Raw genomic sequence first — 15,099 nt, forward strand, 5'->3', positions numbered from 1 at the left:
CATGTCTGAACCCCTGGACACAATTTGATGACTGAATTGATGGGTTTTATTCTTGCTTAAATGCAAGAATAAATAATAAAAATTACAAATCCATTCTTGTGAAACTTCTTCAATTTTAGAGACATCAGTTTGGGAGAGGCCACCGCGGTTCAATTCCCAATTCTCCTGCACGTGCCTTGGCAATCAGTCTGCTATGTTAAAGGATGTCTTAGTTCCTAAAAAGGATGGTCCTCTCTTCTCTGCTCTATCAGCTGGGTTGAGGAGCTTTATCACGGGGTTGCACCGACATTTGTGGAAGTGTTTTTACATTCAGCATATAAAAGAGGGGGACAGCTGGAGTTTGCAAACCAAAGCAGTGGCAGGACTCACGAGACAACACGCAGACATACAATTATTTGCTTGTATTTGTCTTTTGGTGTCACTAACATGGAGCATCAGCTGCAGGTGGATGTGGATGTGTGCTTAGTTATGTTTTTTTCCTCCAAGGTTAGTGTTAGGTACTTCTTTTTGATTAGGATTAGAGCCTTAACAACTTCACTAACAGATTTAATATAAATACATGCAGGCTGTATTAGTTTTCTATCATACCCCCATACTTTGGACATTATGACCGACAAAAACTATCATCTTTTTCTGGTAAATTTCAGCCTGGTGGCAGCTGACAGCTCGGCAGGTTAGGATTTTGCACACGTCACACGTCACACGTCACCGTTCAAAATTAAACGAGCATCTCCCAAATTGTCGGGCTTTTGACCTTCTTAGACAAAACCTCGTCTGCTGATTTGTAGAGTTCAGTTACATTTAAAACAGGATGAGAAGGGTCGGATATTTCACAAAACAAAAGATTTATTTTATTTTTGAAACTTTAAACACACTTTTGTGGATAATACAGGTGTCCATTCCAGGTCCAGAATTTATGCAGGTTGCACTGTCAGAAGGAAAGAGTTAAGCTATCAAGAGCAGAGATCTGAGAGATTCGAGACACATCTGGCTTTACTGCATCTTTTCAGTGGTCGGGTTATTGGATAATTTAAGCTTATAGATCTGGATTAAAGGTTTTTCTCCCTCCAATATCCTATCCATTTATTTGGCTAATGTCAGACCTGATACAATTGGACTACAATAAAAATACAATAGCAAAAAACATACTTCATACATGTATAATCAGGCCAGAGATTAATTGCTAGAGGATGTGCAGCAGAAGCATTTGGGAAGCAGATGAAGTGTGGTCACAGATAAGACAAAATGGTGGATGTTGCTGGTCAAGTCACCCACTCTCATCGCTAACTCTGATTGCTGCCATGTAGCTGTAGTTGCTATAGCAACACATCATTCTGGCTCCAGCTGCAGGTGTACAAACTCCGGGGTTTCCGCCATAATCTGAGATAAAGCCATACAAAAGAGCCGCTTGGCACGTCCGTTTAGGCATGATTTTATACGACAGCAGGCTCTCGCGCTCATGTTTTACCACTTCAAAGCCCCCACCCCCCCTGCTGAGTAGGTCAAACTAACTTTTTTTTTAAATTCATGGCTCCGATTGCTTCACACTTGTGATGACAGATATTGAGCTAAGCCAGTGTGAGTGAAGGACTGCACCAAAGTGCCAGGGAGCACAAAAGCAACAGTACACTGAACACTGGGACAGATAGAGTCTGACTACATTTATTCTGACTACGTTTGGGTCAAGATAAATGGAAAAATGGTTGGTTGGTTCTAGTTTTGATGATATGACACAATGCTACCAAGACCAAAGGTTCTTAATTGAAAGCAGAGATGACTATCATACATTTTGACCTTTGAACTTTGGCAAAGAAATGACCTAAAATAGCCACTCTTTCTGAATTAGCCATCTAGTTTTGATTAAATTGGACTCTTCTGAATAATCAAAATATGAAAGTCAAATTAAAATTAAAATTAAAAAAAATTAAATTAAATTATGATTTTGACCCTTTGACCTCAATTCTGACCTTGGGCCTTGACCTTCTGGGAAATGTCTGGGAAACTCAGAAATGCTTGGAGAGTATATTTTTGAAGTCTTTTTAAACCATACTCAATTATTCATGCACCAGTGAAATGCTTTCAACATTTGGATTTCCTCTGCTCGAGCCCTACATTGTTCAATGATAAAACAGGTTTGGTAGTGGAGACATTCATAGACAAGTAGACACATGACGAGATGTCATTATTTAATGGTTCATAATAAGTCTCTGTATAGTTTTATCACTTGTTACATAATGGAGGAAAACTGCATTACTGTGTAGAGTGGCCACACACTGATCATCAGAACAAGGAAGAGAGATGCCTCAAGTGACTTGTAATGTGGTGTGGTTGTTAATACCGTCTCAAAAACTGCTGATTACGAGGATTTCCCCACAAAGCCATCCGTAGAGTGTACAGAGAATGGTCCAGAAGAGAAAATATGCAGTTCTATGGGTAAAAATACCTTGTTTATGCCAGATGAGACCGCTTTCAGCTAATAGGAAGGCAACAATAACTTAAATGATCACTCCTTACAACTGAGGTATGCAGAAGAGCATCTCCAGACCCATGGACTATAGCAGAAGACCACGTCAGGTACAATAAGAAAGAAATTAAATTGGAAAAACATCTAATAAGTCAGTTTCTGACATGTGACTTGGATGATGGGGTCAGTATCAGTGTAAATACGAAAGCTTGGATCCACCCTGCCTTGTTTCAATGATTAATCACCTGCACATCAGAAGCATCTTTGGCCAGGATACTGGAAACTGGAACAAATCTCAGTCCATTTACTACCAAGATTTACCCAGTAAAGTCAGCAGTAGGCTCTTCCGCATATATGATACAGCTAGCAAACAACTTAACATAGAGAAACTGGTGAAATATGCAGGTCAGAAGTAAGAAACCTTTAGTGAACATCATTTTATTTATTCTCTATAAACAAATAGTCAACATGAGCTATTCAATCAAAAAGAAAAAACACAAAATAGGTTCAAGCTTGCTTTAACAGTTTCTTAAAGACAAAGTCTGTGATTATAATGTACAAGTTATCCAAAGAGCTTTTTAATCACAGCACAAAACAAGTTAACAAAGAAAATAAGTACTTTCAAATATGAGCTCTTTAAGTCAACACTGGATGCAGTTTTTACACATTCCTATAAAAACTGCAACAGGAAACCAGCGTTTAATGAGTCATTGGGTCCTTCTGAATCTGGGGTCCTATAAACATCTAATACACCCAGATATTCAGCACATGCTGGTTCGGTTATACAAATACGTTTTTTTACAGCACAAGTAAAGAAGTCGACATGGGATAGGATTTAAAATTAAGGACTGTACATAATTGCAGGGTGTGCCTCAAGCAAGGAGACGAACAGTCTTTCCAGTGACTGTCAAGTAATCTTCGTCAGCCAGAGCTCGCAATGCCTCGTCGAACAGCTCCTTAGTAATAGCCTGCAAACGGGGCAAGACGGGAGGAAGTCATTAGAGAGGAAGTGATGCAAAAGTGCAGCAAATACTCAAAGAGTGCAAACGTGTTGACGGCTACTCTGGCTGAATTTTGTGATATTTCAGAGGATACAGACAGAAATGTTAGAGCTTGGCTTTTGTTCAGTCTAATGAGGAACGAGTGCCACGCTACGGTCATAGCGATCGCCATCTGAAGAGCTGAAATCAAACTGATATTTGAGCTGCTGGCTTAATAAAAATAAAGATTTAAAACACTCACAGTTTCAGACTGTCCTCTGAGGTCATCAAGCAGCTGCTGGTATTTCATGGCTGGCGTCTTCCCTTTAGCCTGGATAAGCTTCTTCAGGGCCTGGGCTACCTCCTCCTTGCGCTTACGTGCTGTGGCGCTCATGCCTGTAATCAAGCAAAGAACAATGCATTGAAATGCAACTGCAGGACTGAACCTAAAGATTATTTGCATAATTAATCTGGGGTTAAAAAGTTGTCCTATAAAGACGCCAGAAAAGCCCAAGTGGCACCTTCACAATGGAGAAAATGAAACTAGTGTTTCAAAGCAAGGCCATTGTAAAATGAGCCTGACCCTCATAAAGTGCATCTTTAATTTCTCATGTCAGCACCTTTAGAAATACTTTCATTGTCTTCCGTACCTGTTGTCAGAATAGAGATGTCTACAAATCCTGTTCTAGGATCTGTGGCCGACTGTTTCAAGGCCTCTCGGTGCAGCCGCTTGGCCTCCTCCACGTCAATGGTCTCCACTTTCTCAGAGAAGCGTACCTTGGCGTGGGCCTCTGCCAAGCGGATCAGGGACTCCAGCTGTCTGGGGTAGGCGGACACCATCCCACGGCCGCTGCCTATCTTTCTCATGTCAACGTAGGCCTGCGGATGAACATAAACAAGGTCAGCTGTATAGAACTCTAAGAATCGACTGAAATGTTTGCTAAAAGGGTTCAATTAAGCCACTGAGAGTTTCCACAGACCTCAATGAGGGCCTGGCTGGCTTCTTCGCTCAGTCTTGGGTTGATGTACGTTCGCGCGTACGCGATGTAGTCCTTCAGCACGGCCATGTCCAGGAACTCTTCCTCCATCTGCTCCTCGGTCTGGTAGTAGAGAGACACCAGGTGGTGAGCCAGCCTGCGGTCGTAAGCCTCATCCTGGGGATCCAGCATCAGGAAAATGAGGTCGAATCTGACGGTGCAACAAACACAAAGTTAAGTTTAGTTTGCAACGCAGCAACATGTGGATCTGTTACTTCTGAGCCGCTCGCTGCTGCTTTAGCATGATCAAAACAGAGGTGTGTGCATCGGGAATTTCAATGCAGTGATGTTCACCTGGACAGGAGAGTGTGAGGCAGCTGGATGTTCTCGATTGTGGTCTTTTTGGGGTTCCACTGGGATTCCACTGGGTTGGCAGCAGCCAGCACGGCAGTGCGGGCGTTCAGCTGGCAGATGATTCCAGCCTGAGGGCACGAAGAAAAACACAAACGCAGTGAGACCGAAAGCTCCTTCCGTTTGCGTACTTCCAAACGATTACGTATTAAATGTGGTGACATATACCTTTGCAATGGAGAGGGTCTGCTGCTCCATGACCTCGTGCAGCACAGAGCGTGTGTTGTCGCTCATCTTGTCGAACTCGTCGATGCAGCAGATGCCGTTGTCGCTCAGGACCAGCGCGCCGGTCTGCAGCACCAGCTGCCTGGTCTCTGGGTCCTTCATCACATAGGCGGTCAGACCCACAGCGCTGGAGCCCTTTCCTGACGTGTACTGGCCGCGGGGCACCAGGTTGTAGACATACTGCAGCAGCTGGGACTTGCTGGTGCCGGGGTCTCCGCAAAGCAGGATGTTCACCTCGGCACGGAAGTTCCCGCGGCCGGTCTGACTGAAGTCCTTTCGGGTGCCCCCAAACAGCTGGAGCAAGATGCCCTGGTACCAGGAGACAGAAAGAGAGACAATCAAATCACAACTTTAATCTAAATTCATCTTCAACCAAAACTTTTATTAGGGCATTTCTAAATTTCACCTCTGCTTAAAATTTTCTTTTTTTAAAAGCTGCAACAGAGTGACTGATATGCAGGAAAGAGGGCATGGCTGTTGTGGGCCTTTTTGGCTATGTGATAGCCAAGTGTTTCCACCTTAACAAGTAGCCTTTGGTCTTACCTTTTTGATGTCTTCATGTTCGTAGATGCTCGGTGCAAGGGCAGAGGAGAGGCGTTCGTAGACGTCCGGCTTGGCTGCGAGCTCCTTCAGGGTCTGCACGCGGTCTTCGGTGAAGAGCTTCTGCTCGGCCTCTTCGTCCAAACCGTGCAGGCGCTTTTCGTCTGTCTTGCGGAAGTGGATGGCATCTATGTGAGTCTTGTAAACCGACTTCACGTTGCTCTGGCGTGGGTTAACGCGCATTGGGACGGCTCTATAGATACCTGCACAGACGACGAAGGCTGTTAGTGATCCGACGACCTCCTTGCAAAAATTTTTTTAAAATGCTTTAATTTCATGCCAAACACTTTAAATCCACCTGATGACTTTCTGCAGCCAGGAGCTGCCCCCTGCTGGTCATTAGAAATATTGCAGCTCAGCTCTTGCTTCCATTTTCAGCCCCATCTTTTACTCTTCATACAGGTCATCATGAAATTATTATTACCAAGATATTAAAGAAATCTCACCAGTGATGTTCACCCTGTCTCCTGGCTGCACTTTGTCAACTAGATCGTTGTGAGCGTAAACGATAGTCGTGTGAGGCGTTTGACCGGCCGGCATGTCTTCGGGAGATTCCTGAATTTTTATCTGTTGCGGAAGGAAGAACGGTAAACAAACAGACGCCATGACCTCCGCGGCAACACATCGGCGATTACCACCTGTGTATTCTGAGATAAGGTGTCGCTGACTATGAGCAAACTCTCACCATCTGTTTGTCTGAGAAGACGGAGCGATTGTGAATCAACGCCAGGCTGTGGGTGGTGTTGCAGTGGCGACACACAGCCGGCTCGGCGATGCGCCCGCGATCCACCTCCACGCGGGTGCTGTAGGCGCACACCTGGCACTGGAAGAACGCCTCCTGCATCTCAGGGATGAGCTGCGAAGTGCGGATCACCATGCCGCTGATGGTGATCAGCTGATCGATGTCTGTGGAAGAAACACAGCAGCTGACACTTCACTGTTTACAAAAAACAAAAGACAACATGGTTTCCGTAACATGTGTGACGTCAGTGCAAACCTTCTGGGTTCAGGCTCCTCATGCTTTTGGTTTTCACGGCGTTGTAGGGGCGTACTTGGATCTGATACTCAAGGAAAGAGTCGGGGAAACGCTCGAAGAAAAGCTCATTGACCGCCATGTCAAAAGTTGGGATGACTTCCTGAAACCGACATAGTTAACTCCATTAATACGCAGCCAAATTCCACAGAATTTCTTCCACGGAAACAGGGAACGATTTAATCTTTAACAGAGTGCAGATGCCAGTGGTCCTGTGGATAAAGTGACTAATAATATTATAGATAGATATTATAGATATAAAATTAAATAAATCCTTCATAGAACAAAAAGCAAAATTTGCTTCTGTATTTGTCTTAGGATTCATTCACCTATCCATTTGTTTTCTATATAATCTTGTTTGCGTCACATTACACATCTCTTCTCCCTTTGCATTTGCATCCACTTATTTTTTTTTGTATTTATTCAAGACATCGCTGTACGGCATTACTTCATTATAAAAATCAGAAGGCCGCCATTTCACTCATCAGGGGCTCAAGTTTTCATCCTCTGTTTAATCCGTACTCACAAATACACCGAATGACGTAATGAAAACAATAGCAATGGAAAAAAATAAACAAATGATGGCAGATGAAGCGAGCTTTACCTGTGGGTAGCAGGTGAGCTGTCTGTAAAGTTCTGCATCAAAGGACTGCACGTGGCGGCAGTTCACGTTCATCACAGGATCGCCGACGACGCTGATCTGTGGGACGAGAAGAGAAACAGTGATATTACGTCTTTGAATACAATCCCGCCTCCTCCTGTATTCTCTCATTTCTTGGCTGTTGTTCATCATTCAGAAACACCATCATGCAGTGCGAGTCTGACTTAAAAATGTTTGGAGCAACAAACAATAAAAATTGCACCTCCTCCAGCTTCTGCATGTATAACGGCTCGTTCAGGTCCAGACCAGCGTTCTCATCTTCAGTGGAGGTCGGGTCAACAAACCTCTGGAGAAACCTCTGGAAGCAGCGAAACGCGAAGCATGCCAATGTTAACTCATGGACTCCCTACAGGACATTTATTATGGGATCTAGCTGACTCGGCTTCATACCTGAAACTTTTCCTTGCAGGTGCCAACATTCACATCAGTCCCCCAGATCACCAGCCTCTGCCCGGCGTTCGACTCGCTGGCCACGGCACCATCTGTGCTTGGCTGAGAGAAGATAGTGAATAGTTAACTTCTGAGGGTTCAGGCTTCATGTGAGCTCAATACATGACAAACACAAGGTTACTGACCGGCTCAGAGTGAAGATCAACTTGGGGAGCCTTCCTGACCGATCCCAGATCAGGACGCTGCCTGGCTGGTGTGCCCCGCACTCCGCTCCGTGGGGTTCCCTCAATCCTGGAGCTGGGAGTCCCGTACATCAAGGGGGAGCTCATGTCCACCTCATTAGGAGGCACTGTTAAAAGGAGGCAGATTTATAAAACAATCTAAGAATCCAAACTTGAGTCCACAAGACTACAAAAACTCAAACACGTCATACCTGAAGGCCGGGGGCTGGAGAGCAGAGACGTGTCCTGGGGTGCTGCAGGACTGAGCATGTCCGTGGCTGGGGAGGTGGGCATCGGCATCAGGTCCCCGGTGGAGGAGTCCTGACCTCTGCGCCGCTGAGAGGGAGGTGAGGTGGGGTCCTCACTGCTGGCTAAAGTCACACAGACACGAAGAAAAGTAGGCAACGGTCATCATACAATCACAGGAGGTCCATATGCAAAAGGATGGAGCAGGTGGGGAACTTACGTGTGGGTGGATTGGTGTTCCTTCCACGCTTACGGCCACCAGGGGTTGAAGCTGGAGAAGACATTGCTGCTGGGAAATCAACAAAAGGTGACACTCAGTGACGGAAATGTAATAACACTTGTTACATACTGTCGCTCTGGCTGTGGGACATCACTGATGGTGATGGCTTCAAGTTTGACTGAGCATTTAGAAAACTGACATTCACATATGTGGTTTTGAAAAACTTTAACTATTTTCTTTTTCTTTTATTAGATCTTTTTTCAGCTTTGTGGAGAAAATGACATGAGATGGATATAAACTTTCGCTGCCTCGTTAACAGCCCAACCGGTAAATGTAACCGGTATAGTTACAATGAGGTAATATTTGATGTAGCACAAATAACCTTGTGTAACAATTAGTCTTTAATATCCAAGGTTGGGACATGAAACAAACCAACTGTTTTTCCTCACATTTGGTGCTTGGATCTATGTTATGAATGCGTGCTTGAATCGCTTCCAGATATCAGTCAAACAGCACGAAAAGTTCACTTAACTATACAAAAAACACTTCCGGCGCGCTGATGTGCTACACTGAGTGTCTTATTTTCACTAAAGCACTAACTGCATTAAGCCCTCGACCTCCATTTGACATGTGGCTGCAGAGCACACAATAAGATGATCCTCGCCTGCGACGATTTAACTTCGATTAACATTAAACGTCAGCGTAAAACAACAAAACACCTTCGTGCACGTTTAAGTCAACCTGATTAGCGTGTCACGCTTTCACGAAACCATCAAAACTACAGATGTAATAACCTGAAAAATATCATTATATACGTCTCTTCTTACCTCTTCTTGTGTATACGTCCGAGCGGAGAAGATGTGGCGCGAAACTGCGGGTGACGTTATTTTCGCGGGGAACTTTGGGCCAATGAGACGCTGGGATTGTCTTTCTTTTCTTTCCGGTCGATCCCTTCTCCGAAAAAGGGGGGTTCCTGTTCAGCGTTTACGTATCCGGCTTCAGTTTAGCATCTTGTAGACTCAATAAACAAACAGATTAAATAGGAAATAAATAAATTATTGAACTTTTATTTGTAATTTTTGATATGTCAAATAAGATCTGCGTTTCCTGTGCGCTCATGTGCTCCATCAAACCCTCAATCGATTTGGTTTGGCCCAGCAGTAAGGGACTTTTTTTGCCCCTGCCCTAATCTTTATTGTAACGATGCAAACGACACGCAAGTGTGAAAGCGCCTCCCAAACACAAAATGACAGCAAATCCGTGACAGGCTACTGATGTAAAGATGTAACATTTGAATTAATACAACAGCAGAAGCTAACCGGGAAATACTATTCACCCACTTTTCCTACTCTACATGTAGGATGTATGTTCACCCGGTTATGTTACAGCGGTGGTTGTACTGGTTTTCACTACAGGTAGAGGTACTCATGTATGCCAGTGGGTGAGAAGAAACAGCTCTCAGTATGAGGTCCAGCGCATCCCACATTTCTGTGTTCACAGTAATGCACAGAAGTTTGTGTACACTCATTGTGGCCATGACTGTCATGATGATTTGGGTTTTTTAATGATTTCTTTAACTGATTTTTCCCCCTGTGTTGAATGATTGTACAGCACAACTCTTTAATGGCTCCACATGCAATCCCTTAAATCGTTTTATAACTGGTGCTGAAGGTTCTGCAGTGTCTTTTGACTCAACAAGGAAAGGGCGTATTAATTTCCCATTGTTGATTCTGATCGACTATAAGTAGTTCATCTCTCCCAACATTAAATTGATTTATTTAACAGCACTCATTGGATTGACCAATACTCAGAACAATAGGAAAGTCCAATGAACTCAGTGAAAGTCCAAGAATGAGATTTGCAGATTTGCACAAGTTGTGAAGGCTTCTTGGAGCCATTTCTAAACAACTGCAGATTCCAGGGTCATCAGTTCAAACTATTGTAAATAAGTATGGGTTATTCAGATGTGTCAGTTCACCAAGGTCTAGAAGAAAACCCTTAATTGTCACCCCCAGATTAAAGGAAATTGGTTAAGATTTTCAGGAACAACCTAGAAACCACTAAACGTCAAGCCTGCCAGCATTACTGCCCACAGTAAAGAGATTTTTACACCAGCATCAGAGACAATGCTGACCAACAGAGAATCATTGATGGCTACCAAAAGCACCTGGGTGAGATGCAACTTGACATTTGACCAAATATTAGTAGGGCTGTATAGTATATCTGAGTCTGTATATATACATTGGACCCTGGAAAATGAACAACTCAGAAATCATTAAAAAACTCAAATTCACCATGACATCAATGCCCATGATGAGCGTATGCAAACTTCTGACCACAGTTGAGACTCGTGGATGTAGAGAAGGATTCAGATTCAGATGCATTCACGTAGGTTTGATCTGCTTCACCCACAGTGAAACAGGTGGTGTACTCTGCACTGAATCAGCTCCACCCTGACCAAGGAGAGGCAGAACTCCATTCTTCAGAGACATGCCCCACCCTCTGGTTTGTACAACATGCAGCAAAATAACGACCCCAGAAACACCTCAAACTCTACGAGAAGTACTTGCACACTAAAGTGTAAAGTTGAGGATTTTGCTCCACAATCACCTGAACGAAACAAACTTTCACTCACAATTTCAGAGCTTTGAACCCCACTCTTCCCCCTTTCAAAAGAATCCTGAACAGAGATATTTGAAAAGTAAGAAGACCAAATGTTTGTCCAACTTCAAGAATGACTTTGCCACCTCCAATACTATGTAAACCTCTCAAGTCATCTCTCAATCCTTTTTCCCCCTCCAAGGATCCAAACATTTTAAAGTGGTCTGGAGCAGCATTTCTCCAGGCTTTCTGAAAGTCAGTGAACGTTTTTCTTTGTATCTGTGCTACTTTTTCAGTTATTCTCAGTAATCCTGGGTTTGAGGTTCACCTCAATTTTGAGTCAAGTTATCGTACATCATGACCACAGTTTGCTCATTGGAGATGCCATTCCTGTGGACAGTCTGGTGGGGATGGTAAGCACTGGTCGGCGCCTGTAGTTGTACCAGCTGTTTGAGTTGGCCACTGCTTTGCGGTGCCTTCCTCCTGGGTGGGAAACCCTTAACAAGCCCAAAAGTAAGACAGAGCAGAATAGGACAGACCAACGCATCTCCTTGCCTTCTGTGGTATTTGTTTTCTAAAACAACACAGGTGGCTCTGGCTGAGGTGGTAGATTAGGTCATTTACCTCTCGGAAGGCTGGTAAATCAATCCCTGCCTCCTCCATCCTGCAGAGACTGAACCTCAAGCTGCCCCCAACAACATTCACATTTTCCAAGATTCACAAGCACACTCAGTGTGAGTGTGTTTGTGAATGTTGGAAAATGCTCATGTATATATAAAAGGGCTGTATGAATGTGGGTGTGGTTGGGTGAATGCGAGTTGCAATTGAAGATGCTTTGATCGCTCAACTGAGTAGGAAGGTGATATAAAACTACCACCCCATTTATCATTTAAGTGCCGTCTTTGTACTTGAACATTTTCAGAGGATTACTTTTTGTTTGTTTGTTAAGCCTCTTCACACTAATCTATGAATCATTCATGCGTGGGAAAAAAACAACCCTAATTTAAGAGATGAACGAGTGTCGTGCCTACATATAACAGACAACTTAGTAAAGATTAAATTTTCAGTTGTATCTTTAAGCACTTTGTTAAAAGTAGCCTGTCTAATTTCTTCCCATTTGTTTAATTTAATCTATGAAAAATAACATAGCTTGACAATGTGATTCATAAAGAACTATAAGCTGAAAACCCTGCGGTGTGCAATGTGTCCTTCAAAAAATCTGAGGAAACTGGACGAGTGGAGGACAAAAGAAGAAATGGAAGGCCTAAGGAATATCTATATCAGGTGAAGAGTTTCTCAAAGTTAAGTCCTGAAATAGAGAAAAAGACCTAACACAGGACCTGAGAGATCTTCAGTCGATCAATCTACTGTTCACTGATGGCTCGTCAGAAGCTTTCTCAGTGAAAGGGTGGCTGTCAAGAAGCCATTCTTGAGGAAGGGAAACGGGGAGAAAAGGCTGAGGTATGCCAAAGTACACAAGAACTGGACTGAAAATCAGAGGTGATAGCTTGTGCAAGTAGATGCAGCAAATATTAGCAAATATTAAAGATTTGTTTCAAATCATCAGTAGAGGTCAGCAGAGAGCTACAAGAGTGAGTCTCTGCAGTTATCTGTAAAACACAGTGGAGACTCTTTCAGTCAGTGGTGTCGGAAATCTTGTGAAAAGTGACAGAATTATCTACGTAGAAAATTTCTGTCAGATTTTGATCCCCCATACAACACCACCTGGCAAGCACCTGATTAGCAATGGCTTGATTTTCATCATTATCCTAATGATCCCAAACATACTGCCAATGCAGTAAAAGCATAGCTCACAGACAAACACACAAGGAAACACTATCAGTCATGGACTGGCCTTCCCAGAACCTGGACCTCAACATCATTGAAGCAGTGTGGGATCATCTCAACAGAGGACAGAACAGAAGTCAGCCAACATCCAAAGAAGAGCTTTGAATGTCCTCCAGGAAGCCTGGAGAACTATACCTGAAAGCCGGCCAAGAGAGTTCACGCTGTGTTGAGGAATAAAGGTGGTGATACCAAATGTCGACTTTCAAGCCTGTTATAATTGTACAAACTTTGTTTTTTCTTATATGCTGTATTCCATTTATGCTTGCACATTTCAGTAAATTACCACAAGTGTGATTTCCCATTTTCCTAGCAAACTATGAAGAAGTGAGGAGAGACTCAATACTTTTTCACAATTCTTGAATCCAGAATTTAAATTAAAATCCCTCTCCTCACATACATCCTCTTTAAGAATCAGAGCCCATCTTATCTTAGAGATGTCATGGTACTGAATCACCAATAGAGCCCTTTGTTCTCACGCTGCTGGCTCATTTGTTTCTAGGATATTCAAAAGTAGAATGGGAGGTAGAGCCTTCCGGTTTCAGGCCCCTCTTCTATGGAAGTACCTCCCAGTTTGGATTTGGCCTCTCTGCTTTTAAGATTAGGCTTACAAATTTTCTTTGATAAAGCATATAGTTAGGGCTGGATCAAGTGATCCTGAATCCTCCCTTAGTTGTGTTGTAATGGGTTTAGACCACTGGGAGCTTCCCATGATGCACTGAATGTTCCTTCATCACTCACCTTTTTAACTCACTATGTGTTTACACACTACTCTGCATTTACTCATTAGTTATTATCAATCTCTGTCACTCTTCTACAGCATGTCTTTTATCCTGTCTCCCTGCCATTAAAAGGGAGTTTTTCCTTCCCACTGTTGCCAAGTGCTTGCTCATCAGATTACTTGTGTATTATTATGGGTTCTTTATCTTACAATATAAAGCACCATGAAGGGACCGTTTCTGGGACTAAGAGTGTGTGAGGGTGACAATAAGTGTTACCTAAAAATATCTGCGGGTGCAAACGGTGACCAGCGTGTGGCACTGTTTCCATTTCAGAAAGGCCAATGCGAGAGGACAAATACTGCAAACTTCCAAAGCGGAAAACATTGGAACAATTCCCAGAAGTATCGCAGTAGATATTTGATTTATGGATACTATTCAAAATATATCTATATATGTAGAGACAGTTGAAAAAAAAAAAAGCTTTAAAAGTTTCGGCACATCTAATTCGAGCCTTTCTCGTTCACTACAAGAGCTGAATGAGTGCTTTACAATGTAAAACTATTTGAAGCATGTTTAGCTCCAAACCAGCGCTGACTCTGAGAGCTGCTGGGAACTGGTTTGTGTCAGAAAGTTGACTCAACTTTTGAAAAGTGATTAGAGACGTGTGCTCCCCCTTGTAATTTCAAATAATTGTTACATGAGTTGCCACACATCTTTATGATGTAGCAGCATATAACTACTGCCACTGCAGATTGTGAATGAATGTCTGTAGGATAAATGGGTGTAAGGAAGGCAGCCTGTGGCCGTCGGTTTCTGCTGGTTTCCCCTCCTCTATAGCACCTTTTGTTAACTTGATCCCAGAATCGAAACTTAATCCCAAATTAGAAATGACGTGGCATAAAAACTGAACTATGAATCTGAACTATTATGAAAGTCTATTTAAAGCTAACTAGAGAAAAATAGGACTGTAAGATTGTTTGTTTCAGTGAAATTTCTCCCACTTTTACACTGTTATTACCTATTATTAAACTACTCAACATTATAAATAGTAGCTATACTGAGCTTTACTATAAAAATAAAGCATCAATTAAGAATCCAATCATACATGATATTAATATTGATATTATGTATTGTTACTTTCATTAAATACTTTAATTACAGTGTCCGGGTACTTGCAGTATTTTTTAACATGCTATGGAGTATTTTTCTTGCTTCTTATACTTCAGTAATATTCTGAGCACTTCCTGCGCCACTTTTTATCCCTGCTGTGAAATGAGTGCTGGTCCCAAACAGCCAGAGCCGAGCCTTCACTATGTAAACAACTCTGCACCATTCATACGATCATAGTAAGAAGTGGGTGGCACGAGCAGCACGCCCCTCGCTCCTCAAATGGGAAGTTACGGTGCACCACGTGACAGCCTTCTGGACTTGACTGGCTCGTGAAAGGGCGGCGTGTGTGACGTCAGCTGGTGCAGACGATACAAAACACTGCGCGAAAGTAGA

General features: G+C 43.0%; 1 protein-coding gene across 3 annotated transcripts; it reads right to left on the minus strand.

Moving 5' to 3' along the window:
- Positions 1–2,169: 2,169 nt before the first annotated feature.
- Positions 2,170–9,371, minus strand: mcm4 (minichromosome maintenance complex component 4). Of its 3 annotated transcripts, none has more exons than XM_085141702.1 (17): positions 9,256–9,371; positions 8,429–8,497; positions 8,175–8,333; positions 7,927–8,090; positions 7,742–7,843; positions 7,554–7,649; positions 7,295–7,390; positions 6,655–6,793; positions 6,343–6,563; positions 6,104–6,224; positions 5,601–5,860; positions 5,001–5,366; positions 4,776–4,903; positions 4,425–4,632; positions 4,095–4,323; positions 3,707–3,840; positions 2,170–3,432 (listed from the first exon to the last, which is right to left on the minus strand). In XM_085141702.1, the coding sequence occupies exons 2-17, from the start codon at positions 8,490–8,492 to the stop codon at positions 3,337–3,339; spliced, it is 2,583 nt and encodes an 860-aa protein (XP_084997828.1). In that variant the 5' UTR covers positions 8,493–8,497; positions 9,256–9,371; the 3' UTR covers positions 2,170–3,336. The 3 variants fall into 3 exon arrangements, with proteins under 3 accessions (XP_084997828.1, XP_084997829.1, XP_084997830.1); XM_085141703.1 differs by having other exon boundaries at positions 8,429–8,494; positions 9,256–9,327; XM_085141704.1 differs by lacking the exon at positions 9,256–9,371 and adding an exon at positions 8,878–9,197.
- Between the last annotated feature and the right edge of the window lie 5,728 nt (positions 9,372–15,099).

This window comes from Neolamprologus multifasciatus, chromosome 18 (assembly GCF_963576455.1).
Source record: "Neolamprologus multifasciatus chromosome 18, fNeoMul1.2, whole genome shotgun sequence".
NCBI classification, from domain to species: domain Eukaryota; kingdom Metazoa; phylum Chordata; class Actinopteri; order Cichliformes; family Cichlidae; genus Neolamprologus; species Neolamprologus multifasciatus.

Excerpts from the sequence above, each read along its gene's own strand:
- mcm4 (XM_085141702.1), bottom strand. The coding sequence starts at position 8,492 with ATGTCTTCTCCAGCTTCAACCCCTGGTGGCCGTAAGCGTGGAAGGAAC. Across the intron at positions 5,367-5,600 it reads AACATGAAGACATCAAAAAG|GGCATCTTGCTCCAGCTGTT; the intron begins GTAAGACCAAAG and ends TCCTGGTACCAG. Across the intron at positions 4,904-5,000 it reads AGACCCTCTCCATTGCAAAG|GCTGGAATCATCTGCCAGCT; the intron begins GTATATGTCACC and ends TCGTGCCCTCAG.